Source organism: Zeus faber, assembly GCF_960531495.2.
Source record: "Zeus faber genome assembly, chromosome: 8".
NCBI lineage: Eukaryota > Metazoa > Chordata > Actinopteri > Zeiformes > Zeidae > Zeus > Zeus faber.
Genome location: NC_137195.1, coordinates 10683329 through 10707163, shown reverse-complemented (window position 1 = coordinate 10707163; position 23835 = coordinate 10683329). Strand labels below are relative to the sequence as shown.

General features: G+C 44.2%; 1 protein-coding gene across 1 annotated transcript; it reads left to right on the top strand.

The window, feature by feature from the left end:
- The first annotated feature begins 217 nt into the window (after positions 1–217).
- hdac9b (histone deacetylase 9b) lies at positions 218–22262 on the top strand. The gene is made up of 11 exons (XM_080005230.1): positions 218–731; positions 7529–7770; positions 8343–8547; positions 9468–9591; positions 9705–9826; positions 14799–14930; positions 15124–15239; positions 16834–16956; positions 17525–17699; positions 17817–18034; positions 20128–22262. Exons 1-11 carry the CDS (start codon positions 620–622, stop codon positions 20458–20460), a joined length of 1902 nt encoding a protein of 633 aa, XP_079861356.1. The 5' UTR covers positions 218–619; the 3' UTR covers positions 20461–22262.
- Positions 22263–23835: the final 1573 nt, after the last annotated feature.

Below are 23835 nucleotides of genomic sequence, written 5' to 3'. Positions count from 1 at the left end.
TTTTTAGCCAGGGCTGGCCATTGTTCTATTTCTGTCACCTGTGGGCCACGCAGTTGTTGATTCACATGCAAATGAAGCGCTCTCTCTCTCTCTCTCTCTCTCTCTCTCTCTCTCTCTCTCTCTCTCTCTCTCTCTCTCTCTCTTCCCTCCCTTGCGAAGCAAAGCGCTGCCGCCGCTTCAGAGAGGTCCTCAGTTCACAGCACACGCCTCGCCCGGCAACTCTGCGCCACATTCTGCTAATCTGCTCTCGGAGACACTCTGACACGAGCGAGTGGAGAGACAGGAAGGCTGAGAGACAGAAAGCGCCCGGATCGGAAAAGCAGGAGGCTAGTGGATCAGTGTGACACACAGTGTGCAGCGCATTTAAGACGGGAGTGTCGGAAAGACCTGCAGGAAGAGGGTGTGTGTTTAGTGCTACTGCTGTAGAGTGAGAGCTCTCTCTCTCTCTCTCTCTCTCTCTCTCTCTTGTTCTCGGTCTCTTTCTCTCAGAGGAGGAGGAGGCAGAGGAAGGCAGATAGTCGGCTGTTGTCGTCTTGCCTGCTCCCCTGAGTGGCCGAGGGCTGGCTCTTAGTGACAGGAAGCGCAGGGCGTGCGATGAGACCCGAGTGCTGAGTGGAGTATGCTGCAGACGATTTACGAGGGCGAGTCGAGTTTCTCCACAACAGACGGGCGCGTCGGACACCACCAGCAGCTCCCCGACCCGAACAAGATGCACAACGTGAACAACTCAGGTGACTTTTTTTTCCGCCCCCGCTGCACGGGAGATCTCTTATTTCCGTCCGTCCATCTCTTTTCTTTCGTTGTTTTTTTTCTCTTTGCATTCCGGTCTTTCTATATCTGAGGATCTTTCAGTGGCTACCTCTCTATTTTACATCCTCTGTATAACTCTCTTTCTCTCCCTCTCTCTCTCTCTCTCTCTCTCTCTCTCTCTTTCTCTCTCCCCCCTCACTGTGGCACACTCTCAACTCTCCGGTCTCACCCAGTCTATGTCTCCCTTTGTGAAAAGAGGACTCTTTAACTTCTCAGCGAGGCAGCGTGGTATTTATCAGGGCACTGCCTTCTAAATCCAGGTATTTTCTTTCTTATTTTGCTGTGCTGCGTTTATCCTTTCTGATTAATTTCAACGTGTGAAGCCTGGTTTTTGGAGAGATTGTCCCCTGAGTCATGTTGCTTAACAGGTTTATGTTATACCTGTCATTCCTGTATATTCTGACTACATAAGCGATATTCCCATTGGCATTGAAACCAGGAATACATTGGTATATTTGCCATTTGTTTTTTGCGGCTTGAGAGGAATCTCTGTGAGCATCAAAGGGCTGAATTTGGTATTTAGAGAGCTGCACTTTTGGGGGAGGAGGAAATTCAGTGACAAAAATACTAATTGCACTTACGAAAGGTTTCTCTCAGGATATTTACCGCGGACAATGACTGTTCTATTTTTGACCTGAGAATTGAATTGAAGAGTACACGGCTGACATCACGATGAGTAATGCCTGTTGACTGTATTGAGTCGGGATGAGTCACTCCTTTGATAGTCTTTGTTTTCAACCTTTGGTTATTCACAACATCTGCAGTCATTTTTAGAGATCCGCAAACTAGTGGCGAGCTGAAGCACTGTACCCTGGGGAAGTGTTAATGTCATGTGCTTTGCTGGAAAGCTCGGGTAATGAGAAAGTAGAGATTTAGTCATATGAGCATTTGCTGAGAGATACTGTCGTCTGGAGTCGTTGGTGGTTTCTGTTCGAGCTTCAACAATAGACAACAGCATGTTAAATTATTCATCCTCAGCTATTCCTGGTTCAGATTTATTTATTTTTCACATGACTTGGATATATTGAGATCTATTTAAGATGTATTCAGACAAGATAAGCTAGCACTTAATTATTCGAGAATATATTCAGGAATATTATAATATATTCAGTGACAATCACGATAAAATAACCCCGCTGGAAGCGAAACTGAATTGAATGTGAGGAGATGTGCTTTCTGATGCTTTCCGTGCCTGTCATTAGAGGAGGTCAATAACTACATTGGACTGCGAGAGGGGGGGTTATTTTTCACTTCTTCATATCCCTCCGAGCCAAACAACAGATATTCTGAGTGCCTGAATTCAGGCTTCTTGCTTATTCTGTGGGTCAGCTATTCTTGGGTGAGTTATTTTAAGCTTATGGCATTAGCCTGCTAAGATTAGGCGTCTCAGAGTTATCGTTCCATCTCTGCGTTCTCACTGTAAAGCAGTGCTGTGGGACAGACATTCAGAACAGAATGTCGTCATTTGCTTATTAAACGTGTTCTTTTTTCATGTTTCTCCCTGACAATATGGAATTTAAATCCTTTAGAGATGCAAACATCCCTGTTCTCACATGCTGTTCGGCAGAGATGTGTTCCCGCTTTACCTCCGAGCTAGAGGCAGGTTTCTGTGCCATTTATTACAACAAATCAATAGTTTACAATGCTGCTTCGTCGCCCTTGTGATTTACTATGAAGGTATATTCACAGCAGATAAATCTATTTTACATTGTGTGTGATGTTCCCCCTCCATTGGCAATATGTTTGAAGTAGACAGTGGACAAAATCGCATTTTCATTTTTATTAGAGGCATCATGGGCTTTTGATGAAAACAGCTTTCAGATTAACTGTCCACTCAAAATAAAAACTAATTAGTTGGAAATATATGTAAGCTCCTTGTGCGTAAGCTCGTTTCAATGGAAACCTTTCAGAGGGCAGCAATGCTGCAACCTTCAAGCCCCCTCATCTGTATTATTTATCAGATTACTGTTGCCTCAGCCATGTTCATTTCAACTATTTAGCTATTAACAGACAGTAAAAACCTGCACTTTTAGCTGATCAATTAATGCACTGCCACAAACACACAATTTCACACTAATTATTGTCCTCTGTTTGTGTTTGATTCAGATTCTTTGTGTTTTGTCGTGTTGGGTTGTCTCTGGAGTGGCCCTCCAGGGCCAGATCGGGGACTTCCCCCCCCCCCAGATTCCCCCCCGGCAGAGAGCCGTGCTGGTGTGGTTCTGCTCTCTTTTGTCAGTAGATAGCCGGCAAGCCACAGCTCTTGCTCAGCTGCAAGGACGAGCCCGAGACTTAAAAATAAAGGCCCGTTTCCTGCTTTAGACATACCAGCTGCCCGAAATAACAAGGCACTTAATGAAAGATCCAGCACCACATAGCAGTCCCAAGCATCAGTTTATTTTTGCCTTGAAACATCTTCTGCATCTCTGTTTCTATTTATACGGTGCAAGATGGAGTTTCAGCGAGCAAAACGTCTCTAGACTCAGGCAACAAGTTGGAAATGTAAACACCAGTTGCTTAGTTTGCTATGAATTTATGAATAAATACAACTTTTGACAATTTGTGTGAATCCCCAAATCATTATCCCATTGAAATACTACTATGTTTCGTTCTAACTCCTTGGGATGCAATGTGTGTACTATCTACTGGTAATTGGATGGAGTTTCTTTATTTAAATGTATTCTAGCCAGTAGATTTTTAGGTGAAAAATGCAAATTCTCAGATGGTATTTTGGTGCAAAGAATTTCATAATTCCACAGTACAGGAAAAATTAACAATTTAAATTGCCACTAAGCTATGACCTATACGTTTTAAACATGTCATGGCAAATGAATAACAACATTGAAATCGAAAAAAAACAAGTGTTATCTTTTGCTATTGATTTATAGATACCTTTAAAGATCTACATATAAATTAGTGGTAATTCGGAAGTGCTACCCAAAAGATTTTTTTCCCCCTCTGTTTAAGGAGATGTTTAATTCATCGCAATGTATTTAAAGGGAACCATTTAAACAATGTGTCTTTTCATTCAAGAAGATCCTGAGCTAAAGCACAACTCTAATTAAAGTGTGGGCTAAAAGCACTGACCAAAGTGAAACTAGTGACTAAATAAAGGACTAAAACAAAGCCCCTCCAGTCACATAGGTGTCACGCCTTAACCCATAGTGCTGATATATTTTCTGGCAATACTCAACGTGTGTCAGGGCTCCTCACGTGTAATATAGTGTTGTTGTTGATGTGTATTCTCTTCTCGGGCTGTGAAGCCTGCTTATGTGGCTTGCGGCAAAAAAAGACTTCCAACATTTCAAATTAAGGCTGTGATCGTCACTCCAACCACCAGCGAGGCTAATGATAGGCAGATTGGTTATAGAAATAAACACCATCAGCGGTGCCACTGCAGTGGGAGTGTGGTCACAGGCCATGAGTCACCCAATCCCCCCCTGGCAGGCCCTCCGCGGGGAGGAATTTGGGCATGGGGCAGGGTGCTTGTCACTCCCTCGTGCTAAAAACAAATTTGGTACCTGTCATTCATAAATCTCTTGTTTACCAGCACCCAGTGATATATTTCTAAGCCCGGTCGACCAATCAGGAGCTGCGATTTATCGCTGCAGGAACACAGGGAAACGTATTTGGAGATTGCGATCTCTTTTGCCACTTTTGGGACCTCTGAATCTGCAGTGGCTGTCTCTTCTGCCTGAGTGATTCTGACCCAAAGGTTGCGTAAATGCAAACCCCTGCGCTTTTATTTTTTGCCCATGTTAAATTGGGCAGGCGGCCTCACAAGTGTGACAGTCTTTCGCACATTGTCTATATTAAGACCCTGCTCAGAAAACCATTTATATTTAGCCCCGGTTACTGGTCGTTCCGTATTCTCCCCTGCCTCAGGAGCGTTTTTGTGAGAGATCAACAGCAGATTTTACCTTCGGGAGAAGTTTTAGGATTTATTGAATTACCTGAAGTTGGTCAAGGAAACAAGTGCTTAAATGAGGCAGAAAATAGAGAATATTGGTCAAAGACATATTTTCCTGTTGTTTAACTGTTCCTGTTGTTTGGGCAGCACATAACGGGCCCCCAATGACCTCGTTATCCTCTCATCCCTTCATTTCCATCTTTCCGCTGGAATACTGCGAGCACATCAGGCGTCTCTGGTCTCCTCGAGGGCCATCTCGCACGCCCCCGGTTATCAGAGGTGGCTCCAGCCTCCGCCGGCCCACTCGCGCCCCGTTTCCTCTTAAAAAAAACACTGCGCATGATTATCCGATGCAAGCTCAGCGTGGTGTCTTGATCAAAGTGGTGCTACTTAATGTCAGTCACAGTGAGGGTACAGAATGAAATATGAGATTAATTAGATATCACAGTGGCGGATTCTCCCGGCCAGCAGGTGTTTTTGAAGCTATATTTAGGTCCATTAGGCGAGAGCGGCGCTGGGGCTGTCTGACTCACTGATTCCTTCGATGGTTCACAGGTTCACGGCTGCCCCTGGAACAGTGACAAAAGCTACAAAAGAGTCCTTTGTCGAGCACTCGCAGGCTAAGATTAATATTCACCAGAGGAAGGTCTGCGCTACAGGTACCTGCTCTCTGCGCCTGTAGCTTCCATCGTTTGATTGGAGCTTTTTTTAGAACACAGGCAGCGAAGGTGCAGTACCGGTGTCCCCCCAAGCTGTCTTCACTCACTGGATGTGATTTGAGAGAGATAATCCTCTCCGCTCTACAACTTCATAATGTTTTTTTTTTTGTTGTTGTTTTTTTAATATAATGCAATCGCTTGTTCTTTCTCTCTCTCCCTCTCTCTTTCTCTCTGTTGGGGATTCCTACATTATATAAAGCCCAAAGGCTGACATGATAGTCAACATGTCACACAGCAGTGGTGGGCAGGAGATGACATGCAGCGAGGCTCTAAATCTGCAGGATGGGGAGACGTAATTACGTCGGCAGTGTTACCATGGCAGCAGCAAGTTAGGGTGGTGGATACCGGGGTGTGGGGGTTGTTGTAGACCAGGATTGCGCCACTTGCTTTTATGTTGCTATTTATAATCTTCATGGGCGCATACACACGGAATGGTAGCTGAGAAAAACAGGCTGCATGACAAAACAAATGGCGCGCCGGTACTCTTTACATTTTCAGGGAACGAGCAGACATTATTTGTAAGTTGACAGCCTCTGTAGATTGATGGTCGATATTTTGGACTGTTTTGACCAAATCTGTTGGCACTTTATGATCCATGATAATGGAAAAATAAAAATGTGAAAAAATATATTTTTGTGTTTTAGCTTGTCTGGTTTTCTCATTGGCTCGGGAACAGGTGGTGCTGTAACATTGTCTGTACTTGTTCACTCAAATGTGACCCTTGAGAAGATTAAGGCAATGAATGCACTCCATAAATCTAGAGTCAGGCGCTGGCATTTTAAGTAGCTTTGAATATTTTTCCGCCCGTTTAAAAATGGAAGCGACAGTATGCAAGCCACTCTTTGTGTTTTACGTCATGAAGAGGAAGACCTTTCACCTTTTTTATTTTTTTTATGTGACGACTATAGCTCTGTAAAACTTCAATGGAATTGATTGAAGCAGGTTTTTTTGCCTAATACATTAACAAGGACACAGAAAAGAGGAAATTTAAAATAATATCTAAAAAAATATATACAGTGCAGCTTAAGAATTCTCGCTATCCTCTGTGGGATTGAGAGATGGAGTAGCCTTGTCTTGTGCGTCTAACCCTACAGTATTTCTTCTTAGGAACAGGCTATATATAGGGCCTTCAGACCAAGGGGATGCCCTCTCCCTTTGCATTGGCCATTATCAATAATTGGGAGCTGCTTGTTAAAGAAAAATGCAATTTTAATCAATGTGGTCATCGCAGTGACTCGCTCTGAAAAGTAGCGTCGTAGACCCAAGAATTCACAAACAAACACACATTCCACACCCCCCCCCCCGGAATTTTCTGAGGGTGAAGATGGAATATCTGCTCGATGTTCCAGAATATTTAGGAAGGAATCTTGCGTTGAGCACTTTATTTATTTCTGAAACACCAAGCAGATAGGGTTTCATGTAAATACTTTAAATTACTATTTCAACATTTCGTGCCAAACATCCATTGCATCTGTGTGATACAGCCGCTCCCAACGGGCTCCGCTCCGACGGATGTGATCTCTTGTTTGTTTATAGAAACTGTAATATAATTGCGGTTTTGCTTAGAATCACAGGAGGGGAGGGAAGGCCGTTCACTTTACTTCCACCCTGTGCACCACGCTCTCTCTCTCTCTCTCTCTCTCTCTCTCTCTCTCTCTCTCTCTCTCTCTCTCTCTCTCTCTCTCTCTCTCTCTCTCTCTCTCTCTCTCTCTCTCTCTCTCTCTCTCTCTCTCTCTCTCTAAGAAACAAATGTTCTTCTGCTGCTTAACTAAGTTAAGCATTCAGAATATGTTTATTCGGCCAAAGGCATTTTCATATATGAGGAATTTGTCGCGGTGAGGATTGGTACATTGCTGAATGGACAATTGGCATAAAAAAGCTTAACAGTCTGTAAAAAAAAAGGCAAATATACAAAAAGATACCCAAATAATCATTCTCATATTCTGTACTATAATATACAAAATTAAACCAAAAAAAAAAACCTTAAAAACCCAGTTTCAAATAGTGATTATTGACAAACCTATCAATCTATTACCAACTAAATCTCTCTCTCTCTCTCTCTCTCTCTCTCTCTCTCTCTCTCCCTCCTCAGTGGACATTAAACCAGAGGTGCCCTTGGCCGTAGAGCCCGTTTCTCCGCTGGACCTGCGCACGGAGCTGAGGATGCTGGGCCCGGGCTCGGACCCTGGGCTGTGGGAGCGGCAGCTGCAGCAGGAGCTGCTCCTCATCCAGAAGCAGCAGCAGATCCAGAAGCAGCTGCTCATCAGCGAGTTCCAGAAGCAGCACGAGAACCTGACCCGCCAGCACCAGGCCCAGCTCCAGGAGCACCTCAAGGTCAGCACTGGCTCTTCCACTCTGGTACTGGTTTGATTGACTCAACTTCACGCAATAGATAGTTTTATGAAACATCGTTTTTTTCCATAAATTAAGGCAAACTAAACTGGACTGTCAACATTTTAAGCTTAACCATAAGAATATGAGGTCATACTATTTTAACAATAATTTATATTTTAACATTAAATATTTAACACTAGGTTTTAATTTAGATACTTGGTGTATTTCATAATCGAAAAATTCTTTAATAATTTTACTTAAATAGAATTTTGAATGGAGGATTTCACTTTCAAGTAAAAGTAATACTGTTTTTTCTCAGGGCATTTATACTCATAGTTAAGTATAGGATATGAGTAAGTAACCGCAGTAGGACGGCACAGCGTCGCGGTGTTCCCTCTCACGATAGAAAACTGAATGGCAAAGCACTTGCGAAACTGCGTCTTAGAAGATTATCACTCACACAGTGACACTGCCACAGCAAATAAAAGCATCGTTAACGTCACACAAGCTTGAAGAAAATACTCTGTTTTTTTTTTTTGTTTTTGTTTTAATCTTTTTTTTTTCTTTTCCAGCTGCAGCAGGAGCTCCAGGTCATGAAGCAGCAGCAGGAGCTGGTGGAGAAGGAGCGTCGCTTGGAACAGCAGATCCAGCAGCAGCAGCAGCAGCAGCAGCAGCAGCAGCAGCAGCAGAGCCAGCAGGAGAGGGAGCAAGAGCGGCACCGCCGAGAGCAGCACCTCTCCAGCCTCAGCCTCCGTGGCAAGGAGCGCTCCCGAGAGAGTAAGAGCTCATCACCGCTGCGCCCTTGGGCTCGGTCGTACGGTCGGACCGCTCACATCTCGCTCGTCGCAAATTCACGTGTGGTATTCACTGTAACGCGGGTGTCTCCTGAAAGAAGTCAATTCGTATTGTGATCACGAGCGCCATTTTGTTGATGAGCTTTCCCATGAAAACCGTCCTCATATTGGATAATGTTTCCAAATTTTCTTTTAGAGTTCACCTCCCTACTAAACAGCAGAGTAATTTACCAAATTACATTTTGATCTTCAAAATAGTCTATCATAAGGTTTAAATTCAGTATATAATTGGCAGGAAATACATATTTTCATATATTGTTTGTGGTATAAGAATAGGGGATTGGCCTGGTGTCATGTAATATTTAAAATGAAAATGTAAAGCTTGTACATTTTAGAGCATTAAGTTTTGGTTTATGACTGATTTTGAATTGTCCATTGCATGTATACCTAATGATACCTCTAATATGTATATTTGTGGTTTTAATAATGTAAAACTTGACATCCAACCATAATCCCCCTGCATGAAATTGGATTTTAAACATTGTACATTCATCACAAAACAGGGCTCAGTTTTGTGGACCACTAGGGGGAGATCTTCCTACACAAAATGGGGATTTTTTTTAGCGAGAGAAAGTCTATTAGGAAACAATGGAAACGGGAAAAAAGAAAAAAAGCAGTTTGCCCTCTGCCTCAGCGGATCTTGCATAATCCTTTGAGCTGTGGATATCTCTGTTGATATAAATATAAAAGACCTTGGACAGCAGCGCAGGCGAATGCACGTGCTAAAAATTATACAAAATAACGCAAAGAAAATGTTGGCATTTTTCAGTTTTGCACCATACATGCTGTGTGTATGCCCTAGGGTAATGCCAATCTCTCCGGCTCTGACCTCTGGCCTCACAGGTGCAGTTGCCAGTACAGAAGTTAAGCAGAAACTCCAAGAGTTTCTGTTGAGCAAATCCGCCAAGGACCTCAGCAGCAATGGAGCCACTCACTCCCTAATCCACCACCCCAAACTGTGGTACACGTAAGTAATTTAAGCCTGGCATATCACATGTAACATTATTCTAATGATAGTAAAAAAAACAAATATATATATATTTTTTTAACATTGACAATAAATGTGTGTTGTGTGATCAGTTCGTCTCACCACACCTCCTTGGACCAAAGTTCTCCACCTCTGGGAGGAGCCTCTCCAACCTGCCAGTACACCCTGCCGTCCCCCATAGAGAGCAAAGACGACTTCCCCCTGAGGAAGACAGGTGTGATTTTTACACACACACACACACACACACACACACACACACACACACACACACACACACACACACACACACACACACACACGCACAGGGAATCCTTGACTCTAAACCTAATTTAAAATTGTATTTTGAGCATTTCGAACACAATAAGTGCACTCTGACCCGTGCCAGTCTACTCCTGGAGTAGGTTTCTTGCACATGCTGATGACCTGATGAATTCAATCAGGCTCATCGTCAGGGCTAGGCCTAACTTTCTCCCCTTTAAAGGACCTACATTTACTCTAATAACGGTGAGGGCGTAACAATGGATAAAATCAAAATACATTATTTTCGACACTGACTCAACGGAGGCCGGACATGTGCGGCGTAAAAAATAAACATTAAGTTGTGTTTCACACCTCACAGGCTTAAAAACAATGTCATTCACAATAGCACCGGACGTACTTTGCTGTTATTTAAAAGGAGGCATGTATGTATTTTTATTACAATAACATACAGGTTATGGGAACTCTTAGAACAGTAAAGGCAGCAAATAGGAATATTAAAGAGGGTGAATTTCCTCTGAATTGTGGGCTTCACAAACTGTGTTGAATGCACACAAATTCCCACCGAAAAGCAGCTCAGGTTTGTTGGTTTAAAGTTTGGGGAACCCTCGGGGGAAGGTTGTATAAATAAGAATTATACCTCCCTCTTGGTTTGCTCAGGCAGGAGCGCTTGCCAAGCTAAAAAACTTCATAATTCTGCAATGAGGTCACCAAATTATATTATGTTCCTTTCCCTTCCGTGTCTCTTTTAATTAAATTGGCAAACTATTATACTTGTTGAGTTCTTTAACTAGAGCCCTGTCATTTTATGTATATATACAATTTAGAGATTAGGCAAAGTGAATTAAATATTGTCATAAAAGGCTAATTCCTGGTCATTATGGAGTCTACATGGCGGGAATAAATACTAGAAAGGTACATGAAAGGAGATTTTGTTTATTGTAACTCCCTGTAGCAAGCTTTACTACAGGGTAATACTTTCTCTCTATTTTATTTATTTTTTACCGCCGGAGGTAAGGTAAGGAGCGGCCCCGCCGATCTAATAACCAGTTAAAGACAGCTGTTTGAAAATGAGAGAGCTCCGCGCTGAATACACTCTGAATTTACGACAACATTGTTAACCTCTGACGTTGCATTTCAACAACTGAAAAAGGTATGAAATAATTGCGACCTGCAGTACGTTCTACCTAGTTTTTAAATAGTATCATTTGCCGTCAATCAATCGTCCCGTCGCCGAGCAATAATTGCGTCGATGGAACCGCGGGGGGAAACCTTTCCCGGCGGTTTGGATTCCAGGATCTATATGTGGTCATTTCCTGTGCGGGCTCACCTCCCCCACTTCCGCCTTTGTTGAAGCCCTCCGAGAGGCTGGCACACAAAAGCGCCGCACAAAGGTAGCCTTGTTTCCCCGAGCCACCGGCTGTCACCGATAGCCGGTTGGCAGGTGACGGCGACTGGGAGCCCCGAAAAAACACGCGGGACGACCGTAGTCGGAACTGTTTGTTCAAGCAAAAGATAGCTCTCCGAAAACAAAGTGGAGATGGTTCGAAATGTTCCCCCGCCAGGCTCCCCCACTGCTACATTTGGTCAAAGGGGATCACACCACACATCGTTTCTGAGAATTACAGTCGGGGGTTAAACACGAGTTTCCTTCTTTTCGCCAAGTCGATAAAAGCCATTCACACGGTTATTAGATATTTTTAGATATTATTATTGCTATTTGATTTTCCTACTTAATTCAATTCCAAGTTGAAAGCAAGTAAGTACCCCGCATTAAATCTGAGCTTTTAACTTGTGCCGTTCTTCACTTTCACCCCAAAGTAATCCAATTAAAAAAACCCTTTGTTTCTGTGTCGTTGCAAACTCCAAAGGAGGGACTTGTAGTAAACTGTAATTTGCAGTCAGCCTCCGCCCGCTTGCTCTCAACCAAAATAAATATCTGAAGGGATCTGCAGAAGTTCCCGTTATAACAAAACAAACAAAAATGGTCACCGCTTGTATCATCCGATCACAAAACACTGATGACACTTTTGACTTTAGAAGACTCGTATCAGAAATAAACAGTTTAAAGAATTTCACGTGATCCACTTATTGACTCGCCAGATATCCTCTTTGAGCCGTGTCCGCCGACTAGAATAGACCGCGCCGAGAGCACGTGATCGCCTGGTGCAAGAATAGATTGAGCTTAGCAGTAAAGAGGTGCAACCCCCCTTCTTTCCGGTCTTGACCCAGTTACCGTTCTTGTGCGTTCAGCAGGTGCAGGAAAGGATTTCAAAAATCAGTTCTCTAAAAAGGTGAAATTGTAAAGCCCAGATTAAAGCAGACCTGTTGATTCACCTTTGGACGTTTAATTTACGCAGCTTAGGGCCGGGCGACTTTAAGCCGGGAGCGACTGCGCTGTTGCTCCGGTTGAAGCAGTTCGGATAGATGTGAACGCAGAAACTACCTGGAGCATATTTCCGATTTTTTTCACTCTTCAAACTCTACAAACTGTCTTTTAGTGAGAGACGTCAAGCACGCTGAGGAGCTTGCCATGTACGAGCAGCCTGGACTCCAAAACGTGCCTCATGCTGTAGCGACACTCTCTGGCCTTGTTTGGACTCTGTGTTCTGAGGGACACACGCACCCAAGGTCCCTGAACACTCACAATGAAAGGGAATTCTTCAACTTCAACTTTTTTTTTCATTTATTTTTTTCCAGTTTGCCAACCTCCCTCTGTGTGCAATTGGTCCAAATTTATTCAGGATTGGTTGCATCGCAGTCGATCGAGGGACAAAGTTAAACTTTCTTTTTCCCATTCTAAATCCACTTCACACCGCATGGAGCATACCGGCAGCGGCGTTTCTTTTTCGTCCGCTTATTTCTCCGCGTACGTGTACTGCCGACTCAACACTTACCAGCGGTTTAAGTTAAAATCTTGACTGCGCTGCGACAGCATAACACATTGAGTTTGCGAAACCGCCGGCCCTGCTGCACCGCTTTCAAGTGTATTCATTTGATTGATTTATGGCCCTGCTATATTTCTGGAATATATATGTTTTGCTTGGATCAAATGCTGTGACAGCCCGTCGGCGGCGGTTGCAGTGATGCAGGTGTTCGGCGTATGGACTCGCTTCGACATCGCCGCTGACATCACTCCCTCCTGTTGCGTCGTGGAGTCTTTTTTTTTTTTTTTTTTTTCCTTCTGATACGAGCGAGGGAAAAAAAAAAAAAAAAAAAAAAGCACCATCCCATGCTGCCGCCTCGCGTTCCCGTGGCGACCGTTAGGGATGCAGAGCTTGGTGGCGGCAGGGTGTAAAAATAGAAACCAATCAGGGCAGCGAGGCGTGAAGCCCGATTCATAGCGCTCCCTGCAGAGTTTTCTCTCCATCTATCTCTCCTGCCTCCATTCCGTCTCCCTCGCTCCGTCTCACCCTTTCTCACGCCCACGGCGGCAAGGTAGACGCCACCTTAGTTAATATGGAAAGATTTTTTTATTTTTGCCGCGTTTGACAACATCCAGAAATAGCAGCATCTGGCCCAATCTCCTGACTATACCCCCCCCACCCCCATACACACACACACGCACACACACACACACACACACACACACACACACACACACACACCTCGCTCTACCCTACTTAGCTAACGTCACAGTGGACTCTCTCCCATTTACAACGGCGTGTTGTACACGGTGCAAAAGACCTCCTTAATTATTGACGTCAGCTTAATAATGAAAGCGGGGTTGGTTCTTGTGTAACAGACGTTTACATAACATCATTGTAGCGCTCCTGGCTGGCTCCCCGCTGGGAGAGCAGCTGATCCATTCCGCTCCCTGTCCTTTATGTTAGACCCGCAATGGAGGATCTGTCGCGGACTCACTAGGTATCGACCCACCTAGTGATGAGTCAGCGTCTCGGGGCCTTACATGCCTCGACTCTGAGACGCGGCGGCACTTACTCACCTTCGCAAAACCCTCCTCTTGTGAGCAGTTATTCATTTGACCTTTTGCACAGACCCCTTTTCTGGACTCGGCGGGCTGTGTCACTAATATAGGCCACATTTGTACAGTTGAGCTGTATTAAAAAGAAAAAAAAAATTTAAAAAAAGTTTAAATTTAGAGGTTTTGGCCCGTGTTTTTCAGTCAGACGATCACATTGGCCGGGGGTAAACTGCGGTCGAGCCCGCACGGCTGAAAGCGTCTGGGATTTGGATTGACCGCTGTTGCTTATAACTTCAGGGTCCTCAATGAAATGAAGCAATGCGCTAATTTAGAATAAATGAATTTTGAATAAAGTCTTTATTGTTCATTATTTAAATGTTTGGGTTTTCAAACAGTAATTCAGAAAGAAATCTTAATAAATCAGTTAACTATGAATATATAATTAACTTCTGTACTCATGTCTTGGTTGCGTGTCTGCGGCTGTGCGGTGGGGTTGAGTTGGAACTGTGTGTTTGGGTATCTCTGTTCTGCATTAGGAGGGCGGGCGTGGGGAACTCTTGAAACATCTGCCATGTTTTTGTGTTAGTTTAACTGCTGCTACTGTATCAGACTGTGGTCACCAGGGCGGCAGGTAGCGGACTCTTTCACTTAGAGCCTGTGTGTTGCTCAACCTAATTTGGTCCAGATGAGGTGGAAATGGCCCCAATCCCGACTCATTTGATTTCTGTGAAACCTCCTCTCAGTTTCACAAAAAATGTAATTGTTGCATAGCGAGCGTTTGTGCTTTTGTGCACGTTGAGCTTACTCTTCATGTTATCTATAATTTAAAATAGGCAACATTTTATATTTCATGGCAGAATCCACCAAATCTTTCGAAAGGATTGTGGATTGGATTGGTCACAACCTCGTTATCGTGTATTTAATTTTCATGTCATTTCTGAATTCTTTACCGTCCAAACGGGCCTGAGAGAAATAAAAAAAAATGTCGTTCTTCATTTTCCAGCTTCCGAGCCAAACCTGAAGGTACGGTCCAGACTGAAGCAGAAAGTAGCCGAGAGGAGGAGCAGCCCCATGCTCAAGAGGAGAGATGGAAACATCATGACACCTTACAAGAAGAGGGCGCTGGAACTCATGGGTAGGTGCAATTACCGGACTTAGAGCCTGTTCACTTGATCCTGCTATCGAATCAGATTATTTTGTTAGCTGGAGTGGCTACGCTTTACTGTATGTGGCAATTCATTATTCGGTTTTCATTCTCAGATATCTTTGGGCTGTAGAATTTCTGCAGAGATTTCCTGTTGCATAATATGCTCTCATGTGCTCCACAGACTCCACACCCACTAACAGTGCCCCTGGTTCTGGCCCCAGCTCCCCCATAGGGGCCTCAAGTGCCCTTGGGGCTGAAAATGGACCCTCTTCCTTGCCTACTACCACAAAAACTGAGGTATGACCCCCCCCCGAATACTAAACCTCTCCAAGTCATGAGACTTGGAGAGGGTAAAACAAAAGGCTTTACTTGATTCTTGCTGCTTAAAATGGGAGATTTGAGTGTGTTGCCTCATCTTTTCCTGCTCGTCAGTAGCTGTGAGCGCCGGTCGTGCCCTCCGTGTTCATAAACCTTTGCCTGTCGCGGTCCAGTGGTAGCCGCTCCCCACACGGACGTTAAAGACCACAGCTTGACGTCTGCCTTCTTTTGAGACGACCGGGGAGTGCTGTTAGTGTTTACAAACACCGCGTGCAATAATACTTCCAGTTGTCCCGCTTCTAGTCGGTAGGTGGACAAAACAGTCTGAGCACAAAAATTCCCAAACGGAACATGAGCTTCCTTCGGCTGTGGGGAAAACAACTTGAAGATTTTTAATAATTATTGCATTTTGATGAAGGCCGCCTTAAACTGGATTTTATTCAACAGGAGTTGTCTATATCTATTTAGTAGAAAACTAAATTATGGCCACACTCTCTGTGTTTGAATACCAGACATAAGAAATAATAACGCGCCATTAATCATATCCTATACCTCATATCTCTCATGAGCAATCTTTAGTTTGGCCGTACTTTTCTCGTGCTGGCTTATCATTGCGTTTAAGTCACCGTCCTGGCCACGGGCCCCGCTCTCGAGTTGCTCTGAGGCGTTTCCTAATAGATTTACGGACAAAAGAACTCCCTCTGCTTTCGGTTCCTAAAGCGGATCATCGTGAAGGGTGGCAGATATGACACATCTCAGAGCTCTCTTAATAGAGCAGCTGTGTTTTCCTTGAGTGTCGTTGTTTATTCTCTCGGGGACCTCTGGTGGACACGGAGCGGGGAGAAGACGTCCCGACGTCGGATTTTGGGGAGGGAGAGTTGAGGGGCTGTCGAGGTTTAATTGATATTCCAGGCGCTGGTAGCCAAAGACACCCGTACACTAATAAAATAAACACACAGGATCGCTATTGTATTGGCCCGAGCCGAGAATCTCACGAAAGTCGTCGGTGCGCCGCGGGGGCTGCCCGAAGACCTCATGCCTGTTGAGAAAGCAAGGCGTGTTTGTGCACCGTTACATTAGGTATCCTTTTTCAGAGGGAACGTGTCCCTTGGGTCGAATACGGGCCGGATATCCCCGCACAGGTCACTTAGTGCTGGTGGGGGATGGAAGGATAAACATGGCTGTTCCAAAACCACATGCTGGTCCACTTCTCAGCTGGGTACAGGAAGTGTGCCCCAGCGCTGAGGTTCTCTGAGAGAGGAGCCCTGAGGGCGGGGACCCGGGACAAAGGACAGGGACTATGCGACTGCTATGGGAGCTAGGGACCGAGGAACTGTACACGATAATTAAAGAGTACATTTCAGAGTTACATAAAGATATTTTCATCCAGAAACAATCGCACTGTATCAGGGTTGGCTCTGCGAGGCACGGGGAAGCCTGAAGTTGCGTTTATCGCCCATCATAAGCTCGAGTTGCTTATTTTTAAGTCTATGTTGTCGTTGTTTCATTTTTAAATGGTCCGTTTATTTATATATTGATTTATATTTTTCTTTCTTTGCTTTTCCCTTTGTAGCGCTGGCCCTCACAGCCCAGACTATTCCGACCCGAAGGCTCCATGTCCGTGATGAGCTTGTACACATCTCCGTCCTTACCCAATATCACCCTGGGTCTCTCGGCCACCCCCTCCCCCATCACTGTGAGTACCGGTGTTACCTGCATGTTTCTGACAAAATCACACCACGAGGAAAAAAAACAAATCACAAAAAAAATCCCTGTTTTGTAGATCTTCAGGATGCGAGCCCAATGACATGCCATCGGTGGCCTCCTAAGTTCTATATACAGCCGTGGGTCACTGACCTACGACCCCGGATGATTTTATCGCCCTTAGATAAATATTATTCTGAAGTGTCTCGTGTCAGGCCTGCTCTTATCTATTACCTCATTCATCACAGCTTTTAAAAAAAAAAAGTCCTAAGTCCACTCAAGTGCAGCTCCAGATAGTTCAGCACATGATATATCATCTTTTAATCACAGGCACATTCCACTGGGGCCTTTTCATCAGCTGCTCTTCCTTCCAACTATTGATAGACTCAGATTCCACCGCTGCACAATAAGTTATTTGTACACGTACAGAGGACCCAATGAGAAGATAACGAAATTGGTTATATGTTCCGAGTAAATATATAAAAGTCCTTAGAAAACGGTGACGCCGGCACAGCGTCAAATAAAGGGATATAACGAGGTGATATTGTTTCTCGTCTCAGGCCATCGGGCTGAATGAAAGCTCAGCAGAGATCAGGCACGGGCTGCCCGGGCAGCTCATGGGCCCCGTGCCCCTGCAGACGAGCCTGGAGACCAAGGTGAGCCCCAGCCACCAGGCCCTCCTCCAGCACCTCCTCCAGAAGGAGCAGATGAGACAGCAGAAGATCCTCTCCACCGGTGAGTACTCATTGGTGGCTGTACGGTCATTTCTTTAATCCCAGAGACGTGTACATCGACACGCAAAAACTGTAAATTGAACTAAATTGGAAAAAATCTGTCGTTCTGCACCCCCAGGCCAAGGCCCTGTGTCGTCCCACCCCCAGTCTCCTCTGGCCATGAAGGAACGCCATTCCACCAACAGTCGGCCTAAATTACCCAAACACCGGCCCCTGAACAGGACTCAGTCGGCACCGCTTCCTCAGAACACGTTGGCCCAGCTGGTCATACAGCAGCAGCACCAGCACTTCCTGGAGAAGCAGAAGCAGTACCAGCACCAGATCCACATAAATAAGGTATTGTACCTCGTCCGTCCGTATTCAAAACACAAGCGGGGGGACTGGTACTTTGTGATTGCGTTGGAATCGTTCTCTTTTCCCCCTTTTTTGGTCTCAGGGGGTCCTATGGTGATTTTTAACGAGGGGAGTCCGATTTAATAATTTTAAACACCTGAATGAGAATCTATTTTTAAACTTTTGTAGCGGATTCTGCAGTAGCTTAGGTTTACAAAGCCGGACCCGTAGCCCGGTCACGCCCCCCCGAAATCCCAGTGTTATTTCTGCAAAGTAAAGAACTTCTGCCTGATTTCAAATGGGGAAGAAATGCTTCCCCTGCACTAATTCTGTTATCATAGCTTAAGGCATCAGTGCTGTTCACATGCTAACTCTGTGAAATTCAATTCAGCCAAGTTCAAATGAAGGAAAAAAAAAAAAAAGTGCCCAGAATACATGCTTTTGTTCCTCTGTGGCAATATTTGTGTTTCTGCGAGCTGGCCGTTGTGACCTCGCCATCCACAGAGTGTAATTATTCTGGTGAGGGAAGTGTGTGAGGTGGCAGACACTGTGAAAGGCAGCATTGTATGAGCACACACTGATCTGTCCCAATGTTCTGGCCTCAAAATAGCCATGGGAACTATAGAGCTCGCTGCAAGTGCAACTCTCGCCGAGAAGTAATAAAAAAAAAAAAAAAAAAAAAAAAACACAAAGCGCCCAAAGCCATTATTGAGCGGCAGTCGACGGTGTGATATTTGATACAACACATATTTTCTTTTCTTTTAAAGTCCCCCCTGTAAATCGAAGGAAAGCGAACTCAGTCGCCGAAACAAGCCTTAACATCGGCAGTTAATTTTACAAAACAAAATATCTACAGTCTATCCAGTCCACAAATGGATACAATATTTTCATAATACATAATGTTTACGTAATATGTTTTATATAGCGTCTGCTGGTCAGGAAGTGGCTGATTGAACCCCGGTGTGATCACTTAGAACAATGAGATAGCACGTAAAGCCGCTCTACGTGGAGTTTATAAATGGCCGCTAATCAGGGATGACCCGTCAGTGTTTACCGAGAAGGATCTCTGAATCATTGCCCTAATTAATTTCCTAGCAGTGGCCCATGGGGGAAGTGCGAGGCTTTGGTTTTTTAACGTCATACACTACCTGCACCAATAGGGGGCTCTTATGGAAATTTACAAGAGCTTAAGGTTTTAGGAAGAGATATAAACAGAATTGACTAATGCCAGACTAAAGAGGCTAATTCTTAACTGAAGGGATATTTGCTCTGGGCCAATATTCTTTAGGCAATAAGGTTAGTGCTAAGCAGCTGCCGGGGTTAGGTGTTTTTCCACCCCGTCCCCGGGGCCGCCTTGTGGCAGATTAATTGCATTATAATGGAAGTGGTTCTGAAATACAAGGGAGGCACCGTTCTGCTGCCTGGCGTGACGAAACACACCGAGTTCTAATGCTATGTGTTCTAGGTTCACAATAAATGTAAAACTTTCGTCTTTATGCAAATCATGCAAAATTGCCATTGTGGCCACCACCACACAGTCATTTAAAAATGTCACAATCAACATGAAGCTTTCTCAAGGTATTTAGTGCCCTGTTCCATAATATTGATTAAAATGTATTTATTTGCTCATATGACAAATCTTACCCATGGATTGTGACTTATATACCTTACTAATGGTTGATATACTTTTATATGATTTTAATGATTTACAGTATTATCTTTGTTATTCTCCTGTTTTGGTACATGAAAGCATTATACTTATTAGTATAGAAATGTTGATTTAGGAAAAGATACAGATACAGCTTCGAGTTCAGTAAATCAAACTCAAAATATTTAATACACTTTAATACACTGAGTTTTACAGCGGACTTATCGATGATCAAAATGTGTTGACTTGAAATAGGAATTTGTGTCATTAGAAGCCCACTCCCATGATTTCTGTAGCGTTCAGATTTATTTGGGTGTGACCGGTGTGTACTCTTCATTTGCACCGGTCCAGAATGATAAATGATAAATCAGTTTTATCGCGCGCAGTCGGCAAATGTCATCGGGCGGCAACGGTAGCGTTATTAATTTGTTGCCGCGTCGCTTTGCAGCTGCTGTCCAAGTCCATCGAGCAGCTCCGTCAGCCCAACGCCGCCCACCTGCAGGAGTCCGAGGAGGAGGAGGAGGAGGAGCCGCTCCGGCAGCAGAGCATGCGGGAGGACAGGCTGCCCCCCGGAGGCGTGATCCGGAAGCACACCCTGAGCAGCAGCGGCAGCAGCGGCTCCAGCGGGGAGCTGGCCGAGGTTCACCGCGGGGTCATCAAGGTCAAAGAGGAGCCGGTCGACAGCGAGGACGAGACCCTGGCCGGCGAGGGCTTTGAGGCGATGCAGAGCGCCTACCTCCACCAGGTCAAAGGGAGGCTGGTGATAAGAGCCATGATCTGAGAGCGGGGCGAGAGGGGCTGAGATCGTACACTCTCACATTCGCAGATAAACACATACAGACGAAACCATACAGGAAAATGACACACACGTGCGCACACACGCGCGCACACACACACACACACACACGCGCCTACACACACACACACACACACACACCATCTTTTACGCTGATTAGGCCAATTCACTCCCTACCACCCACCACCCTTTCTCACGTAACAGCAGCCTCGCTCCCACACCTTAGGACTCTCTGTTTGTGAAATTTGTGTAGTGATCTCTGTAAAGTACGTTACAACGTTTTTGTATATAATACGATTTTAGAAGGTAGGCCGTTCTTTTTAAAGAGCTTCTTTGGTTGTCTCGAGTCTGCTTCCTCACGAGAATATGTATATAAATGCTGTGGATTTACCATCAAATGTTATTTTAGATGTAAACTTGAAAGTGTACAGCTTTAAAAGGCCAACTTATGTTCCACTTATGTTTTTTTTGTTTTTGTTTTTTTTTTGTTTTTTTTCTTTCTTTCTTCTTTGCCCATTAATATATTTGGACGCTGTTTTATCTGCTTAGAACATTGAACGTCAGCACGAGGTCCCCGCAACGTGTTGAGAAATTTTAAAGAGTCACATTATATGTTGTTCTCCAAAAATCTGTGTTGATGTTCTATGTTAACTGGTCTCAGAGCCGAATTAATGAGCATGCTCAACTATGTCTGAGACCGAATGTATACTTTAATCCCACCGAGTGGACGCACCCCTATGACAGACTTTGCACTGGCAGTGATAGTGCACATTGAACACGGTCCACCGCTCATACTGTGGTTTGAAGGATGAAACACTAAATCTGCGCTTGGGTGTGCAGGCATCTCCAGCGTATCCCAAAGCCTCTCGGTCTTCAGGAGAAAGTCCCGCAGCCAGGGCTCTGCGCTAAGCCAAGCTCTCCTCCCTCCCTCGCTCTCCCTCCGGGTCCAAATCAAAGCTCAGCTGGGTTCCAGCCCAGCTTTCAGCCGAAGAAAAAAAAAAAAAAAGTCAGAGGGAGAGCGAGGGAGAGACAGAGAGAGGGCTGGGCAGGAAATGCCTTCTAGAATCCAGGAGTCAAAGTGATTCATGTGTGCAGGAATGTTGGGAGAGGAGGACCTAGGGTTGGAGAAGTCCAAGGGGCCAGGCCTGAGAATTGATTTACTGTCAAGGCGAATTACAAAGTGAGTGGGGATATGGTTAAGGGAGCCCTGTTTAAAGGCAATCACTTCCCTTGTATTCCCCGGTGACATGCTTACCTCCACATGCAGGTTTGATGTTACTTCAATAAAAACACACACAAAAAAAAAAAAAAAAATCCTGGATGTGACTTTTTTTGTTTCTTTGTTTTACAATTTTTTTTTTTTCCCTGAAAGTGCCCATTGAAAAATGTATAGTTTGTCTTAAAAGTTATCAATCAAATGTATTGTATAGCTGTTAAACCTTCCCTGTTTCATTTGTACTGTCCACTCAACGTGAAAAAAAAAAAAACCCGAAATGAAATGTTTGTATGGGGTTCTGTATTGAGGTTCCTGTGGAAGGTGAAACTGTCCGTCTTATACTGTACATTCAGTTTGTCTAGTTTTAATGTTTTAATGTTAAGGAATCACCACAATCAGAACAATGTGTGTCTTGTTCTCTCGCTTCCTTTGATTTGGTCGTAATGAAAAAAAACCCTTTTTGCTGCCAGTGTGGGGGTCCTGTGGTCTGTTCATAGCAGTTTGCATTTCTTCTCTTTTTCTGCCTTGTGTGATAAACTTTTTTTTAATAAAATAAAGTTCATTCCCTTATACATTGTTACGTTTCTGGCGGCTTGTTTATTTCCCAAATACCTTTTTTTTTTTTTTTTTTTTTTTTTTTTTTTGTTAGCTTCTTATTTTTTATTTTGGTTTTAACACCGCTCATATCTGGCTGAAGCTCTCGACCAAACTTCCAAAATCATTAGTCTGCTTTTCCCACACGAGGTCCTATAAGCCAGGGTTTTTTTATTTTTTACTTTTTACAGGCTCTCTGTAACCCTTTAAAGGAAGCTTAGGAGGCTTTCAGTGCGTGTCTTTGATGTGAGCGTGGCAGTAGTGCAGCCGTCCAGATAAGGTGCAGCTCCCAGGGGGTAAAATACGAGTTTCTAACCAAGCTCAAGCAGTTTTTCACGACGTGCTTATCTCACGGGGCCGATGGCGTGGCACGGCCTGCACAAGCAGACCAAAACAAGCAAACCAACTAAAAAAAACAAAACCTTTATTAGCAATATTAGACATGAGAAGTTTCATTCGGTTCAATTTTAATCGATTTTTGGTTTTAGAAACTTTGTGATTGTAAAATAGCTGCTAATGACAGAAAAAACAACATAGCCCGAACCCGTTTGCCCTGCCCCTCCCTGGCTGCCCCCAGAGCCACTTGTACAAGCAAACAAGGATTTTAAAAGGTGTCCAGTTGGCGGAGGACTGGGGGTTAGGGTGAGAGTCATTTGGAGGCAAGTGGAGCTGGCACTTCAAAAAAATGTGGAAATTGAATGCGGTATGTACACATGCACGCCTGCGTGATGGGTGAAATTGTGACTTGCATCCCTGTAGACTTCCACTAGGCTCCACTTTTGATTTTAACTACAAAAATAAACACATTTATGTTATATCCTTGGACTGAGCGGTTCTCTCACGACTGCTTAATTTTCGAACAACTTGCTTATCCTTACTTTATACATCGCTAAATATTTGAAAGATGTTCAATAAGTACTTACTAAGTATTCAGTACGTTGTCTTTTTCTGCTCCCTGCAAGAGTTAAGGAAGGGCACGACTCTCTATTCTGATCCTCATAAAATAAGATTCCCAGGGACTGAGAGCACATAAACACGTCTGCATCTCAAGCCTGGTCTCACATACCAAAAAGCCTTCTTCTCTAAACGTACTTTCTCTCTTTATGAATCCCTGATTGACCAATTTATTCACTGGTCACATTCCCACTGTTAGGACGAGCAAATTTATAATCTGCGAATGTTCAAGTGTTTGTTTACGGAAGCAACTGATGTAAGCAAACCAACCGTTGTTTACATATAATATACTGTACACAGATCAGCCACAACATTAAAACCACTGACAGGGGAAGTGAATAACATTGATCATCTGGTTCCAATGGCACCTGTCAAGGGGTGGGATATATGAGGCAGCAAGTGAACAGTCTGTTCTTGAAGTTGATGTGTTGGAAGCAGAAAAAATGGTCAAGCGTAAGGATCTGAGCCACTTGACGAGGAGCACATTGTGTTGCTAGACGACTGGGTCAGAGCATCTCCAAAACCACAGGTCTTGTGGGCTGTTCCCGGTATGCAGTGGTTAGTACCTACCAAAAGTGGTTCAAGGAAGGACAACC

Excerpts from the sequence above, each read along its gene's own strand:
- hdac9b (XM_080005230.1), top strand. The coding sequence starts at position 620 with ATGCTGCAGACGATTTACGAGGGCGAGTCGAGTTTCTCCACAACAGAC. Across the intron at positions 732-7,528 it reads GCACAACGTGAACAACTCAG|TGGACATTAAACCAGAGGTG; the intron begins GTGACTTTTTTT and ends CTCCCTCCTCAG. Across the intron at positions 9,592-9,704 it reads CACCCCAAACTGTGGTACAC|TTCGTCTCACCACACCTCCT; the intron begins GTAAGTAATTTA and ends TTGTGTGATCAG.